This window comes from Uloborus diversus, chromosome 10 (assembly GCF_026930045.1).
Source record: "Uloborus diversus isolate 005 chromosome 10, Udiv.v.3.1, whole genome shotgun sequence".
Lineage (NCBI taxonomy): Eukaryota > Metazoa > Arthropoda > Arachnida > Araneae > Uloboridae > Uloborus > Uloborus diversus.
The window spans coordinates 124,388,255-124,406,788 of NC_072740.1; the positions used below are offsets into that span (position 1 = coordinate 124,388,255).

At 32.5% G+C, this 18,534-nt stretch overlaps 1 protein-coding gene across 2 annotated transcripts in view; it reads right to left on the reverse strand.

Annotated features, from left to right (window-relative positions):
• The window catches only part of LOC129231768 (U-scoloptoxin(19)-Tl1a-like), a 60,717-nt gene that overhangs the window by 18,959 nt on the left and 23,224 nt on the right, over nt 1-18,534 (reverse strand). For both annotated transcript variants that reach the window (XM_054866132.1, XM_054866133.1), the window contains exon 3: nt 6,527-6,655. In XM_054866132.1, coding sequence (XP_054722107.1) covers nt 6,527-6,655 — 129 coding nt within the window. The remainder of the gene's footprint in view (nt 1-6,526; nt 6,656-18,534) is intronic.

Below are 18,534 nucleotides of genomic sequence, written 5' to 3' on the forward strand. Positions count from 1 at the left end.
AATTAAATGAAACTCTTGAAAAGCATATAAAGTGATGAAATGTAACTTGAGTGCGAAATTTGCTTACTGGAAAAAAAATTAAATAAGTTGATTTTTAAAATCCATGAAAATTTCTTAATGATAAGTGTTTATTAATGCTAAGAGTAAATTGATTCCAAGTTTTGAAATGAATTTCAGTAGAAGTTATTTTTCGGCAAGTCTATTTTTAAAATTTTGCTGACATGAAGTTTTGATACTTGACTTATAATTTTAACATTTCTCGGGTTCTTCATTGATGTTTAACTTTTTTATGTGATGTGTTTTATTTTAGCGTAGGTAAAAATAATTAAATAAAAGTGAAATTTATAAATTGTAATGAAAATTCTGTTAATGAAATTAGTTGGTTGTAAAGTAATATTTTGGAAAAGCTGTAATGAATGATAAATAGTAAAACGCAGTAAGTAAAATAGTAAAGTATGGTAAAGTAAAATAAAATAGTCAGAGGGGATTTAATTCATGAAAGTTGAAAATTTTGTTTTATTCCATCAAGAGTGTTTGCATGAAAAATAAATAAAGGAAAATATGATTAACTTAAATATCGATGATAAAAAATAATTATTAGAGTTAATTAAATGAAATGCGATAAATTAAATGAAACTCATGAAAAGCATATGTAGTGATAAAATATAACTTGAGTGGGAAATTTGGTTACAGTAAAAAATTATTTAAGAAGATAATTTTTAAAATTCATGAAAATATTTGATAGTGATAAGTGTTTATTAATGCTAAGAGTAAATTGATTGTAGATTTTGGAAAATTAAATGGATAAATGTATAAAAATAATAACGTATGTGATAATGTAAAATAATAATAATGAAAAAGAATCAAAGACGATTAAATGAATCTAAATCGTAAATGAGTTGCTATTTTAGTAAACTCAAACTAGAGTGAAAAGCATTTTAGTAGGAACATGTTAAAATCTCTTGTGCTAAGAAAAATAAATAACTTTTAAGCATAATTTTGTAACTGGAATAAATGTATGATAAAATGATTAAGTTAAGTATTAATGAAAAAGTAATTATTAGAGTTAATTAAATGGAATGTGATAAATTCAATGAAACTCTTGAAACATATATGCAGTGTTGGAATGTAACTTGAGTGCGCAATTTGCTTACTGGAAAAAATTAATTAAGTTGATTTTTTTAAAATCTGAGAAAATTTGTTAATGATAAGTGTTAATTACTACTAAGAGCAAATTGTTGCAAGTTTTTAAATTAAATTAGTTGGATGAAAATTGAAGACATGATAACGTTTTGAAAAATTTGAAGCTTCGATTCCTGTCACTACTTGTGAAAAATTTCTAAGTTTAAAAATATCGGGAAAAAAAAAAAAACGATAAAGTAAAAACAAGCGAGAAAATGATCAAACTCTAAAATATACTAAAAAAAAAAAAATCGAAATCACGAAAAAATAATCTAAGTCTGAAATGCTCGAAATTAGTTAAAGACTAAAAAGTTAAGAAAATAGTTAAAGACTGAAAATAATTGAAAAACGCTAAAATAGTGAAAAAAAAAAAAAATCAAAGTGCTAAATGACAGGAAAAAACGTTAAAGTTCAAAATGTGTGAAAGAATATTTAAGTTAATTATTTCTTTGAAAATTTAACAAGTAAGAAAAAATATTTTGTTGTATGAAAGTCAAAAAAAATTAGTTAAGAAAATTATTTCTTCGAAATTTTTACAAGTTAGAAAAAATATTTGTAAATTTGACAAAGAAAAATGAAATTAGTTAAGAAAATTTAACAAGTTAGAAAAAATAAAAATGATAAAGTTTGAAATGCATGAAAAAGAAAATCAAAGTTTAAAATATATTTCAAGTCCACAAAGCATTGAACCAAATCTAAAATCTCGAATGGGTTGTATTTAAATAAATCTTTACTTAAGTGAAAACTTTGTTATTATGAAAAATAATAATAATGATGATAGTTTCAATTATGAGCTGAAATTCAGTTAATGATATGCCATGATTAGTACTAAAGAGTAAATTAACTGATGGTTTTAAAATTAATTTAATTGTAATATTCGTTGTCATGGTACAGATTCACATTAAGACTGAAAGAGTAATGAAAAATATAGCATAGTGGTTAGCATACGTTTTTGCTAACTCAAAGTTTGGGTGTTCGATTCCCAACTTCAACACTCTGTAAAAATAAAAATAATTAAATTCGCAGAAATATTCAAAGTCCGGAAATAAAAAATCAACCTCTCAATAGATGGCGCCACCGACGTTAAACATAGCATAAGTTAAAACATAGCAACAAGTGTTGCCAACCGAAAACTAAAAACTCTGGTTGTCATGACAACAAGTGTTGCCAACCGAAAACCGAAACTAAAAACGCGCGAAAACTATTCGTAACCTTTCACGAGCGAAAACGAGGAAGGGCGAAAACGCGGTGGTCATCTTCTTCAAGATTCAGGCGCAACCCAAGGTCGGAGGAAGTGGGAGGGGGATGAGGCGGTGTTGGGAGGGGGTGGAGGGGAGGTCAGAGGGGCAATGGACGGCGGCTATGAGCCGGAGAGCCGCCGGCTGGCGTTGAACTGTCCTTTTTCCCCTACTGTAACTTGCATGGTAACTCATTATTCTAACTTATGTAATGGCTTGAGATAGTTAATATATACGTTAGTATTAAATGTGGGGGAATGTGGGGTAAAGTGAAATAGTTAAGATTACTTACTTTTTTCAAAACGAAAAAGTTAAAAATTTGTTCTGAAAATTACGGTACATAAAGAAAGAACAATATATTTCATAATAAAACTTGAACTGAAACAGTATTTTTTATTTTTGGCAGTAAATTTTTACCTCTAAAAACAAGGTGGAAATATTTCATTTCTTTTTTTTTCCAACAGACAAAGTGAAAAATAAAATATTTTTATAATAAAATATTTTCTATTCAATTATCGAAGATACTTTTTATCAAATAAATGAGTAAATAAAAAAGAACTGAAACAATAAAGGAATAAATAAAATAATAAATAAGAAAAATAAATCAGTTAATAAAATATTGAATGAATAAGGAAATACTTGAATGAATAAATATATAAGGGAATTATTTAATGAAGAAATGTAATTAAAATAATAAATAAATACTTAAGTGACTTGATAAAAGATTGAGCACCTGAATGAAATTAACTATTTCACTTAGCCCCGCATGCACTTGACTAACTGTACAAAGCATTTCAAATACAAATAAGCTTAGTATTAAACAAATAAATACTGCACTCAATATTTGTAGCTCTCAATTAATATTTAAAATATACATAACAAGAACTTTTATCATTTAATATTAACAAAATTAATTTTTGACTTACGACAAAATATTACAATTTAAGCATCAATTTTTGAAAATTGTACGTATTATTATATTCTTTGATTTTCAGAAGTAATTTTTCTTGACTGGAATGACTACTTGTATTATTACATAGTTAAAATATTATTAGATAGGTGGTGCTAAAAGCAGAGTAAATATTTCACCATTTCACTTTTCCCCGCTATTTCACTTTGTCCCACATTTCCCTACTTGTTATGTGTTAATAATTAGAAACATATAATAGGAACTTATTCGAGACTGAAATGCAAATTGGACTACAATTGCATGTGTTATTTTTGAAAAATATATTGTGAAAGTAATAACATTGCAGTGTTAACCTATGTAGTAACTTATAAAGTTAGGAGTAAATATAAGTGACTAATTATTTACTTAATAACTAGTAACTTTAATTAGTAACTAATTTGAGGGGAAAACCTAGTAAGACCACAGTTTTACTTTCAATGTTTCGAAAATACAATGTGTAAATTAGCAATAACATCAGTAAGTACATAATTTAATAAGTTATCGTGTAAGTAAGATTTTATTGTATAAACATCAGGTTTCAAAGCACTGAAGAAATATATAAACTTAACAGGAATTTTTCTCGTTCCTGTTGGATGTAGAAATACTACAACAAAACTAATATTTTCAGGCTACTTATATCATTTTATAATATTTTGGAGAAACCAAAATAATTTTCGTGATTTCTAAATTTTCAAAATTGTGGCATATTTCAATATCAGGGTTGTGCAACTGCAAAGAGCCCACGGGCCAGAATTCTGATCACTGATTAAATGGCAGACCGTAGTTTGTAAACGTTGAACAATTACCTCTTATACAATAACAATTAATAGTTGAATTACTAATTATAAAACAATGAAACGGAAGGATTATAAAACAATTTTTTTTACATTGTAATGGGTCAAACTGAGGTCGATCCGCCTTCTTTACGAGGACGGGAATGCTTAACTGAGCTTATGCAAGCTTATCCGAGAACCTAGCATTCGTCGCAACCAGTCAGATCAATATTATCAACGGAAAAAATTATTAAATAAAAACAAAAAACCCGACTGCGTAAAAAACCAAAAAAAGAACTAAAAAGAAAAATGTATAAGCCCAGTAGCTTAGAATGTTATTAAGTACTACTGAATAACTACACCGTTGAAATAGTTTTATAACCGTACACAGATAAGACAAATCATAAATTCAAAAGCAGAATAGAAGGATCAACAGTTGAGGCCCATTCCTTTCTAATTCAAAGAAACCCGTAAAATTTGAATGGGCCCCGACTGTCGATCCTTCTATTCTGCTTTTGAATTTATGATTTGTCTTATCTGTGTACGGTTATAAAACTATTTCAACGGTGTAGTTATTCAGTAGTACTTAATAACATTCTAAACTACTGGGATTATACATTTTTCTTTTTAGTTTTTTTTTTTTTTTTTTTTTTTTACGCAGTCGGGTTTTTTGTTTTTATTTAATAATTTTTTATTTGACACTTCTTAGTTAATTTTCATCGACTTAGTTATTATGATTATGATGCGGTACATTTCGCAATCTTGTCATTTCATTGAGAGAGTTTGTTTGTATCGTGAGGTCTATTAAGTAATTTGCGGTGGTCTTAACTACTGATTATTCTAGGGACCTAACTCCGCTTAAATGTGCTTAGCCTTCGGCAAAAATGCGCGAACTTAAGTCAACTACAGCAAAGCTATATAAACAGCCTGTATAACTCATGATGACGCGAAATAGGAAACGCCCCCCCCCCCCTCCCCGGTCAATCAAATCTTTCTCGCAAAACTAAAAAAGCTTGTCGAGAAAGTACACGTCGCGAAACTCAATGCCTTGAATCAAGGCAAAAACAAATGCAACATATTAGAGATGAAAATCGAATTAGTAGATTTTCTTTCGTTTGGTGCTTATTGCTTGTGTTTATTTTGATGAGGACTACAATCTGAGTGTCTTGCCTTCGTTACGCATAATATACTTTTTATTACAGTACAGGATACAAATAAAGAACACATGAAAGAATTCACATCACCAACAGGGGAAAGTACATCCGGAGCGAGGGCGTCTTGACCCACCGCCTCAAGTGGAAGAAGCAATCGCTTACACCACTCGGCCACTTAGATCACAATTAGTAGACTTAGTAAACAAAAAAAAAATCAGGCAACGAAAACTACCTGCATTTTTCGCACGCTGGTAGCGTGCGACACAGTGTGCAACACTAAACGTACGCCGATCCCGAACTGCCATATTTTGTCAACTGGTTGTTGATATGGTGAATTTTGATTACTGTCATGTGTTTAGTGACACTCCCAAAGTTAAGACAAATCGATGGACGTGAGAATTACCAAAATTGACCAAGGCGTTTAGCCCCTAGAACGCCACATATAAAAGGACATATATACATAGACTGATAAACACATTATACCCTCCTTTGCGTCGCGCACGCGCAGTCTGGTAAAAAGAGCGGAGAGTTGACGAGAGCAAGTTCTCAATTTCTTTTTTCAAAATCAACAAAGGCCGTAGAGTCAGTGGGGGGGGGGGAGGTTTTCATTTTTAACCAATTGCAGGCAGGTTTTGCTTATCCGAAATGTTTCTCTCCTTTCTCCCTGTCTCCCCCCGCCAACGTGAGGCAACCCTTATAGGAATTTGTTTGAATACAAGCGTGCAGGGTAGGACTGCTTGAACTTGACCTGTAGATGTCCTGTACCTTTTTCCTCCAATACAATGAAAGGAGCAAAAGAGCGATCAAGAGGTTTTGGGACACCGGCTTGACCAAGAATGGTAGTATCGTATGCTTCCTATGATACCATAAAATGTCGAAAAAAGAAATAAACTGAATAAGAAGTTGGCGGGCGGCACAATATGTGTTGGCGGGGCGCATACGGCCCGCTGGCCGCCAGTTGGACAGTCCTGTTTTATATGATCAATGAATAACCGTCAAAGAGAATTTTTCTTTACTTTTCCTTTTGAGACCATGTGTAAAAAAAATTCTCAAAATTTTAAATATTTTAATGTTTTTTGAAATTGTTTCTTCATGTGGAGAAAAAAAAAAGGTTATTAACATTAAAATGATTCTTTGCCCTAAGGGGCTTAAATATTCAATTTTTAGTAACTACAGATTTAGTCTTTTAGAAATGTAATGAAAATGAATAATTTCTAAACCGAAACTTACCGCCGTGACAACAAACACCTTTAGATTCCGGGCACAGGTCAGATCCAGGAGCAATTTCGTCACATGTTCCAGGTTCTACACATATACCTCCTTCTCTAAGACATGGTTTTTCTAACGTAAGAATTTTTCCTGCAATAAAATGAATGATTCAGAATGAAACAAGTTTTAGATAGTTGAAATTGTCTCTCTTTTTACTTTCTTGTACAAAAAAGGAAGTATTGTATTCGCGAAAAAAATTTCACTCAAAATTCGGATTTAATTTCCATTTTGCTCATTCACGAATTAATGTTGAGTTTTTTTTTTCAACTCAACCACACGCGGATAAGTGCCTAAGAATGTATTGGTACCCGAAATATCCATTTTGACATTCCCCGAGTTATTTACAATGACTTTTCTCGTGACGTCCGCGTGTACGTATGTATGTATGTGCGAATATGCGTATGTGCGTATGAATGTCGTATAACTCAAGAACGGTTTGTACTAGAAAGTTGATATTTGGTATGTAGACTCCTAGTGGGGTCTTGTTGTTCACCTTCCTTTTTGGTTGCATTCGAATGTTCCAAAGGGGGTCTTTTACACTTTTTTGGGGGGAAATCAATGTTAATTTCAATGCAAACTCAAATGGTGTTACAATTTATACAAACACTTGGCCATATATCGCCAAGCTTTTGGTCGCCAATTTTGTCGCCAACTTGGCAACAAGTCTGGCGATTTAAATCTGGTTTCCATTTGGCCATTGTTGGTGATACTTCAAGAGTTAACTATTGAATCACATTAAATTGCCAATAATGGGGAAAAAACTTTAAATTGGTGTAAAAGGAGGTCATGTGATGCACACATCAGCTCGTTTACTTCCTTTTACAAAAAAGGAAGTATTGTATTCACGACAAAAATTTCACTCAAAAATCAATCTTAAAACGATCGGATAATTTTCAAGAAAACGCTCATAAAAGTGTCTATTTTTTTTATTTAAGAAAATAATATAAAAATAAGTGTATGAACAACATGTGCATTCAATTTTTAATTTTTAATATTTCGTAGATTGAAATTTTAAAACAATTTTAAATTTTATGAAAAGTCAACAAGCAAGCCCAAGCAAGCAGCGAAAATTTAAAAAATACGTCTTTTAAACATTAAAAAAAAAGAATTTTATTAATCTTTTGTGTAATATAAGTAAAGATAAGATAAATTTTTCTTGTGTGATTAATTTCAAAGCTTGAGATACAGAGGCCAACGTCACAATCTGGTAAGTTAGTATCAAATTTCCTTTCTTCGTCTCTGCAATTACATTTAAAATCTGCAATTACATTTAAAATGGACTGGTGCGGCCATCTAGTGTATAAAGAGAAAAATAAAATCTATTCCGGGCAAAATAAATGAATTGGTTTTAATAGTTTCGTCGCTTTAATATTGCACACCCCAGCACGGCAGTATCACGGGAGCGAGAAATGGTGTTCGAAACTCCAGCACGGCAGAATCACGGGAGCGAGCGGAAAGGGGTTAATTTCCATTTTGCTCACCTCCGAATGAATGTTGAGTTTTTTTTCGACGCGACCACACGTGCACATATACCTAAGAACGTATAGACGTCCAAAATATCCATTTTGACAATTCCTGAGTTATTACAACGAGTTTTCTCGTGATGTCTCTATGTACGTATGTATGTATGAGCGTATGTGCGTATGTATGTCACATAACTCAAGAACGGTATGTCCTAGAAAGTTGAAATTTGGTACGTAGACTTCTAGTGTGGTCTAGTTGTGCACCTCCCCTTTTGGTTGCATTCAGGTGTTTCTAAAGGGGTCTTTTGCACCTTTTTGGGGGAAATCATTGTTAATATCAATGCAAACTCACGTGGTGTTATAATTTGGCGGACACTTGGTGATATATCGCCAGTCTTTTGGTCGCTAAGTTTTGTCGCCAATTTGGCGAAACATTTGGCGATTTTTTTAAAAACTGGTTTCAATTTACTCACTGTTGGTGATATTTAGAGTTAACTATTGAATCACATTAAAATTGCAATAATAGGGAAATAAAATTAAATTGGTGTAAAAGGAAGTCATGTGATGCACACATCAGCTCGTTTTTTTAAGCAAAAATTAGACACTGCATGCATAAGATATTATCAATAATCATACACTAAAACAGTAGCGGACTTCAGAAGCATAAAATGATTAGAAAAAAAAATGCTGTTTTTTGTGCTTTAACATTAGATTTTTCTGCTTGGAAGAAAAGATAATTGATTATTTTTCCTCCAATACAATGTTATTAAAAACTTAAAATAATTATTTGAAATAAAAAAATGGGTTTTTCTACTTAATCATTTGTTTTTTCTGCATAGAAACAAAAAATAATTACAGTATCATGTGAGAATCAGGGAAAAAAAAACACTTTTTAGCAGTCGAAACTTTTTTTTTATCCAGTAAAAACTAGATACTACATACATAAATCATTATAACTATTCATATACTGAAATAGTGTATCTTACATTCATGAACACAAAATAACTATTAGGAATAAAAACTGTCGATGAGGTACAGTAGAACTCTGTTGTAACACCATCCAAGTACGGTCGACTTGCGCTATAACGCGATTCGACTTACGCGAAATGGCTATAATGCAAGTTTTTCACGAGTAACGAATTTTGCAAATTCCTCGCCTACAACGCGAAAATTTCAGGCAGAATAATTTTGGCCCAAGAAACCGGAAGATTAATTCATCACTCTTTCTTGTTCTTCCGCTTCTTCTGATTAATTTCCTGGTTCACATGCGGTGTCAGTGGAAGACTTAACAATCTGATCTCGCAGAATAAATCATCATCATATTCATATTTTCAGTTATAAATTTAATTACTTTACAGTACTATAATATTGCTACATTTTTTTACAACTTCATACTGTGCGTAACGTACTGTTCTATTTTATGTCTCTTTCTTGATCATTGCTTTTGAGCATTGTTCCTATATTTGATGTTGAATAATAGCTTTTTCTTTTTTAAATACAGTAAAAATTCACTTCTTTTTATAAGAAATGGTAATATATAGTTAAGAAATGGTTTAAAACACCTTGAGAGGTGTTTACAAATGTCTTAAATATGTAGATATGTTTACAAAAATTTCGTATACATAAGATTTTCCACAACGCGAAGATTCTACTTACGCGAGCTTTTTTGGAACGCATCCCTCGTGTAAGTCGAGACTCAACTGTAGTCCAAAATATTTATGTAGACGATCATCATTATTTTATAGGTGAATGACGGGGCTGAAATTTTTTGCCGTTGTAACAGAGTTGTCACTACAAACGATGTCATTATAACAAAATTCAGCTATGATTTATAAAACATATGCACCCTTGCCACCCCCGTCTCGCCAGTCGTAACAGAAGCAAACTTGCAGCAATCTTCTATATTGCAGTACCACACAACTCAACAGTGTGACTCTGATAAATTGACTGTGGATGGACGGAAAGTTAGACAATACTATTTGCTGAAATAGAGATCAGGAATGACGATTAGTGTAACCGATAACCATTACAGGCGTTGTGCCAATCTAATAACTACATATATTTTAAACCAAACATAAGTGAGCTCGTTCAAGATCAAGCATCTTTTTACTAGAGCCAGCCTATAAAAAAATTAAGGTGTTTGTTTTTGTGGCGGGATTATTCGTTTAGTTTTCTTTCTGCGGCTTGTATCGAAGAATAACAAAATAAGCGGCGCGATGCCGGGCTGATGAGTGCTAATAAGCACGAAACTGCAGTCCTCGGCTGGAATTGACTGAGCTGGCGGTGTATTTCAAGCGGCGCGTTGTTTGTTATGCTGAAACATTCTTGTTAAGTCGATATTTAGCGCAGAAAAATTGACTTTAAAGTAATTTTGAGAGGATTGGGTTTTATTAGAAGATATTAGTGGTAGCAAATTTGCTGTTTAATATTTCGATTTCAGCACTTCACGAAAACGTTAAATACACGCAAAAAAGAAAGGAAAAAAAAACTGCATGTTCAATCTAAATAATTGAAATCTTTTTTTTTTTTTTTTTTTCTCATCGTTTGTACCAAGCCGCTGTAGATGGCTAATCTGTTTGATAAAGTTCATTCTCAAACATATTATTAATATTGTTTGAAATTGGCGATTCCATTCCAGTTTTTCTGACGATTACAGTGTGAAAGATGGTAAAAATATGTCTATTTCCATAGCTGTCAATCTGCTGTCCACATTACATACTAATATTTTTGCAATTCGGAGTTCAAAAAATCAATATTTAGACACACAAGCATCTATACTTGGAAGAAAACAAATCAATCTTAAATGCGCTAAGTAGATACTCCGCTCCAATTACTTTTTAAACGACAACAGATCCGCTTACAGAAATATATTTCTAGAACTCTTGTAGGAAATAATTATTTCCAGAGCTTTGATTCTAGAAAACGTAGTCTTATCAAATGTTTGAAAAGACACGAAGAAAATCCTCATTTGTGTCAAACGATTCAAAAGGCAATTTGTGTGGACTTGTATCTTTGGAGAATCGTCTCATTTTCATTTAATTCCTTTCTAGTAACAGGTGTGTCTGCGAGACAGGCAATATTTCATCTTATTTGTTTAATAGCCTGTCAATAGATTGAAGAAATGGTCTTTGGGCTCTTGGAGTTTATATTGCTGGATAAAAAAATGATCTTGTCGATCTTGGCATTTACAGGGGGGAAATGATTTTGTCGATCTTGTCATTTATAGGGGGAAAAATGATCTTGTCGACCTCGGCATTTATGCTATTGGCAACAAAATGATCTTGATGATTTTGTTATTTATACTATTGGAGAAAAATGATATTGTCGATCTTGGCTTTTATACTACTCGGAGGAAATGATCTTGTATATCTTGGCATTTATACTACTGGGGAAAAAAGGATCTTGTCTATCTTCTCTCCAGCGTCTTCCCAGCTTTTTATGATGCAGGGTAATCGAAAATCTTTTTACTATTCTTCAATTTATTGTCAGTCCCCTAAACGCGATTGGTACTGAATTTTAACTTGAAGATGTAAGCCGAAGCATTCTTTCTACAAACTGAAATTGAGGAATAATTGCTCTGGTATTTTTTGAGAAATTTGAAAAAAAAAAAAAAAAAACATTTTGAAAGTGTACCAATATTTTTAGTGTATATTTGGCTTATAATGCTTTTATTCGAACCTAGAAAAGTCGCAACTTGCTACGTGATGAAAAGTGGCGACTAAAAATATTAGTTTCATCAACTCTCGGTTGCTTCCCTCTCCAGCCCCGCCAGTGCTAACAACAGTTTTAAGTTGTTGGGAAACATTGTATGGACAAAATTAAAAGAATGATATTCAGTAGGATTAAACATTTGAGCATATTGACGTGGAAAAAATAACTTTGAGAAAATATTATAAAAACTGTGTAAAAAAAAAAGTTTAAAAAACTGAAACCCGACTACGGCAAAAGCTACTAAAAGGTAAGAAACAAGGTAGGTGCTGTTTGACATCATCGTCTGATTGAGTAAAACAAGTCATTTCATTTGTTAGATATTCCCTTTTATTTAGATCTATTGAAATCCTCTGTCACACATTCACAATAATAACATTATAATTACATTCAAATGCTGTTGGCGTGTGTTGTCAACAAAAGTGTTTTTTTTTTTTTTTTAAATCAATGCACGACTATGGCATTTGAATTGAATTATAATGTTTTATTGTGAAAGTGACAGAGGATTTTAATAGAACTAAATAAATAGGAATATCTAACATATAAAATGACTTGTTTTACTCAATGAGACGATGATATCAAACAGCACTTACCTTGTTTCTTACCTTTTAGTGTGTTTTGCTGTAGTCGGGTTTCAATTTTTTAAACTTCTTTTTTATTTTAATATTTTCCGTTTTAACCAGTGATGAGCAACAAAATAATAGCATGATACACACTTAACAAGCAAGCATTTTAGTTTGATATGCAAGAATGTAAAATTTATTTTATTGCTATTATTTCAATCTGATAGAAAATTTATGTTCTAAAAGATTGATCTTACTTAATAAAACTATAATAGTAATTAACACCAAACTAGTTTCTTAGCTTTTGTTCCCTTAGTCAAAATATTAATAAATTTATTTAAAACCAGCGCTAAAAAAATCTGTTAAAATCAAGATTTACAAGGTAAAATTGACTCCTGTTTTTGATGTCGGTTAAAATGTAACGTATGTTATTCGGGCCATAATAACGAATCGATTGACACCTTATTCATAAAAATCGGATAAATAGTTTAAGCACGATGGTAGAAAATACGTAAATACAAAGACTCATAACCCTTCCTTTTGGCTTCGCCGTAGTCAGGTAAAAAAAGTAAGAAAGAAATCATACTCCAATTGGATTGGAATACTTAGCCACTAAAAAAGACATCGAAAAGATGGGAAAAGCTTGAGCAAATAGTACGCCTAGGTAAAATACATCTCGATTTGTACCTTTAAGTTTTCGTCAATTGACCCTGAAGAATCCTTAAGTTATATTTATATATTTAGTGTAAGCACTTGTAAGATGTATTGTACCTCAATATTTGTAAGCAACCTATTTTTTGAGGTAATTGGTAAATAGTTAAGTCTTAATTTTAGAAAATATTACTAAGAATGGTTTTTTCACTAGATTCAGTCATTGAATAATTTAATTAATAATTGAATAATAATTAGCCAACTTGTAAAATAATTTCTCTAACTCTGATTTGTGCATCACTCCTGAAATGCAAAATTAATTTATGGAAATGCAAACGAAAACTATTTTTTCTTCGATCACTCATGTCGTGTGAACTTCTTAAGGCGTTATGAGTGTCTGCAAAAAGGGCAGTCAATTTATTCGAAATATCACAGAAGCTATTCAAGTGAGGAAAGAAATCAGAATCATAATCCAAATAAGTTCCCATAGCAACGGGGCAAAGAAGCCCAACAGACGTAGAATGCTGACTGCAAAGCAGCTTCCACCCCCAAAAAAGCTGGAATCGGAAATGAACAAAAACAATAAGAGATCAGCTTGCAGTAAATCGCCGCATCGCAAATCAGAGAAGAGGATAGATTAGAAAAAGTGGGGAAAGGATGGAAATTAACTATCCCGTACATGTAAATTAGGAATTAGGTTTGCCAATTTCTTCAGCGAAAATCTAGAAAAGAAGAACTTTTTTATTGCAAAAAAAAAATAATAATAATATTTTGCTTCATGAATTTTTTTTCTGTTTTATGATATTAGTCGGCTCACTTGCAGATCTGAAAGTTCGATAGATTTGAGACAGTAGGGGAAAGTAGATCAAAGTGAAAAAACGGGGCAAAGAGAATTGGTAAATTCTTTTCACAACTTGCTGCACCACCTACCTAGCTTAACACTGTTTAAAAAATCCTGAAATTTTGCAGTAAAAGTTACCGGCATTTATGTTGTCAGTAACTTTTACCGTAAAATTCTATTTTACTGTAAAATTTTACTGTAGAATGAACGAGATTAAAAAATGCAAAATGCGAGCAGCAGGTTTGATCTCGTGACCTTCGGATTGGCAAACGGCCTTGCCGCCCCCATACAAGTTAGGACACATACAATGATGGAAAATACGGTGTTATCTGCTTCGCACTGTAAGTCACGCGGTGTATCAATTGGCATTGCAATCGTTTTATTTTTTTCGGTTCAATTTGAATGTACATTTTTTCTGTTCTCTAAACACTCCATTTTACAGTTATACTATTTGCCATAAAAGTTTCTTGGATTTTTAACAGTGTACTTCAACCATGTTCTTAAGCATATAGGATGCTCGAATAAATTCTGATGATTAGAAGTAAAGTTGATTGAACTAAATTGCCTAGAGTGGAAATAAGCCTTCGGGGTCGTAGTCCTAAAATAGTACTCAACCCTCTACTGCCCAACGTGACTCAAACGTCGATCAAATTTCATAACTATATTTCCCTAAACGAGTGCTATTCCTTTGTTGACAAGGGTGGCTTGAGTGGTGCAATAATAATGTGGTTTTTTTACCTTTAGATTGTAGATACTGACAGAAGTTAATACAGTCGAGTCCCGATTTACACGAGGGATGCATTCCAAGACAACTCGCGTAAGTCGAAATTTCGCGTTGTGGAAAAAGGTATGTGTAAAAACTTTTATAAACATATCCACCACCTCAAACTGTTAAAAGCCATTTCTTAACTATACAGTACTGTTTCTTACATAAAAAACTGAATTTTTATTCATATTTTAAATTTAAAAAAAAACGTTTTATTCAACATAAAATACTGTTACGATGCACTAAATCAATGATCGATGGGAAAGAAAGACATAAAATAAACCAGTACACTACGTACAGTATGTAATAGGAAAAACAAATGCACTATAGCTTTACTGTACAGTGGATCCAGTAATGATATTTGTAACTTAAAAAAGTGAAGATGATGATTTATGCTGCGTGATCTCAAACCGTTATTCTTATATGTTTTTAAATACACAATACAGTTGCTTCACTAGTTCTTTTATAACGTTTCCATCTATGGCAATTGGATATGCAACACCCCTCGTCCTGGTTTCTTAAATTCACAATACAAGAGCAGTTTCCATTTTCATAATTTTGGAATTTTGCTTAGATACTACTTGGTGAACTTTGACGGACTTCCTTTTCTTGACTTTTAATTGTACATGGAAGATTCACCCATGCCTAATTGACGTGCTACCTTCGACGCATTTGTTCACGCACATAATCTTTAGTTTTTCTTTAATTGTCAGAAACTTTTTCTTTTTCTTTCTATCTTCACAAGATGAAACAGCGCTCTTAGGTGTCATTATATTTCAACAACTCTCTCATTTAGAAGGGAAAAAAATGGAAAATGAGGAGTAGTTATTTGTACAAGCGATGTATCAGACTAGTACGGTGGGGGAACTTTCGCTCTCAGTGATGCTTAAGGGATGAAAGTCCATTCATGAAAAAACATTTTTCAGTAGCCAATACCACCACCATGATTCCCTTCCGAAAATTTTCGTGTTGCGGGCGAGGAATTCGCATTATGTCTAAAATTCTTGACTGGTGAAAAAAATCGCGTTATAGCCATTTCGCGTAAGTCGGATCGCGTTGTAGCGGGAGTCGACTGTATTTCAGTCACAGAGTCAAAAACCTATTTTTAAAATATAAAAATTTTAAAAACGGCAATTCACCTACCTTATATGTTTTAAATACATTATTCATTAACGTTCTGTGCATATATTTTTTTCTACACGAAATAACAAATTGAGCAGTAGAAAGTAAAATAGTTAAAAAGGATAACAAGTTATTGCACATTCTTTTTCAAACTGTTTGTACAACTTAGTAACTATGGCAGTTAGTGAAGTGTTTCTTTCAAGTAATTTCTCTAAGCTATCGTTGTGTTAGAGATTATGGGAAACACGATACTATTTTGGCGTTGAATTGCGACAAATATTTCCAGAAATGGCAATCTATGAATGGCCGATTACAATCATAATCCTTTCCTTCCAATCAGACTTCAACGTGGGTATACTTATCGAACCGAAAATATATAAGCCTTTTTAAGACCGTCTGCTTTCTTGGAGACGAGTATTTTCCAAGCTGTTGGAAGTTTCTTGTACAAATATGCATCAACAGTTCAAAGTTTTAAAAAGCTTCGAAAGAATTACGATGGCGAAATGTTTCAAAATAAGTGAATTATTTATAGCAACCATTAAGATATTTTCTACTAACTGATGTGGCCGTTTTAAACGTAATGTCATTTCCAGGAGGTCTAAATATAAAAACAAGAGTTCGTTATCCCTGTTGTGACATTTTAAGGACGCCACTTATCCACTAAAATCATCATTGCTGTGATCAAAGCCAAGAACATTCTTCAGTTCAAGAAATAAAATTTTCAGTAAAATTTCTCCATCAAAGAGAACTAATTTTTCAGCAAAAGCTAAGCATTCTTTGATGGTCATGTGTAAAAAAACGAATAAACTTTTGTTGTACAAAATAGACATAAAAACTGAACATGTTCGGTGCAAACTAAAAAGTATTTTGAGTTTACGGTAAGCATGCAGTTTCATAAAAGTATTAAACATTGTTGCAACAATATTTATGCCTTACTAACACGTCATTAAAATGTTTATTGGCGTGACCTAGAGTTAAAGGTTTTTTATTAGCAATGAGACGGGACCAGAATGTACTATTATGAGCTACTGGGGGAAAATTAGACTATTAGGCTGTTCAATAGCTATAGAAATATGCATGAGAGTAAATATCGTCAGATCTATGGCAAGTGGTTTTGAGGAGAAATATCAAAATATCATTACATCTAGTGAGGTTTTTTTAAACGATGAAATGTAGTTTAATATCACCTTTAAAATTCCCACTACACATTATAAACACCTTAATTTAGAAAAAGTGTTCCAGTTTTAAATGTTTACTAAAGTTTGTTTCGAAAGTGCTCCGTTACAACGAAAGTGTGCTGAAATGAGCTACGAATTTGTTTCGAATGTGTCCTGCTAAGGATATTTTTAAAAGTGGGTAACAAATTTGAGAACAGATTTGAATAAATTTGAAAACAGATTGAAGAAAAATTTGAGCACGCCAGTGAAATCATCGCATTTTCTCTCGTACAAGTATAATTTTAACAGCTTTCTTTAACCATTAGTCAACAGAACCTCTCATTATGATACTACTAGATTTCTTTTGCAACGAATCACTGTTAGCTAGTGTCACGGAAGCCATCAAAAAGAATGGCTTTTTATGGTCAAAAACCATCCATTCACCTGCGAGGTTGCTGTAAAGTTATCAGGAAAGGCTATTGGTATAATCAAAGGAGAACTCCCTAATGCTGTAAAATGTGAGTTACAAAGTGTTCTAAAAGTACATGTGTCAATGTTCAAAAACTTCTCTCAGTCCAAATCTGTTAAAAAGCATGTTGAATCAAATTAAATATCTGAAAAGTACTTTGAAAACTTTCAGAAAGTGATTGCGGCGAAAAACAAACATAAATAAAACACAATTTCTTAAGAAAATACAACACATAGCTATTTATATGGTACAACGAAGCCTCTTTAACAAAGCAAAAACTCACTACACAAGCAGAAAGTCATGAGAGAACTGAACCCCAACTATGCGGACACAAGTATTCATACCAAATGGGTCAACCAATATAGGGATTTAAGACAAATAGCGAACACAGACCAATCAACAAACTATAAGTCAACCCCGGGGTGCGCAGCGTAGGGAGACAACCAGTTAGAAGCCAGGAAACAAAGAAAACGCGGAAAAAGAATATGTAAAAATTTCTCCCAACCATCAGGAAAAAAGTTGCGGCTGGAAAAATCATTGTCAAGAAAATGAGATTTTTTCATAACATAAAAAGCATCCCATAAATTGAGATGATAGACGGAAGAACACTTACAAATAATTCTGGCAAATGAAAAATCAAAACAGTGGTCAGAAGTCCAACAATGCTGAGCGATGGAAGAACGAGCAAGTTCTTTATGTGTAACATAATTTTAATGCAATTTCAGACGGTGCTTGAGAGCACGTTTAGTCTGACCAACGTGACTTAGTTCACACTTGCCGGGGATGCTATAAATACCCCAATTTATAGGAAAACAAGCGGTGTCGAAACCAAACTTCTTCAGAACTTTTGCAACTTGATGACTGATATTTGGATAATAACAATTGCGTAGGCAGCTTCGGAAGCAGAAACCTTCGCAGAATGAAAGGGCTTAATTAGCTCATTATAAATCGAATCAATAATGCTAGGAGAGTAACCACCATCGAAAGCCACAGATTTAATGTAAAAAAGCTCGGGATTTAAAGAATTGGAAAAAGAACAGATGTTCAAACCACGAAAAAAAAAAGCCTTAAATGAGGCTAAGTTTTGGCTTGCAGGATGAGAAGAGCATTTGTGAGGACGCAGTGTAACAGCCAAAAGCTTACTAAACACCGAAGTCAAAAATTCGTTATTTTTTTTAGTAAAAAAAGACGTCCTAAACCGAAAGAGAACTATCTGTTTCGATTTCAGT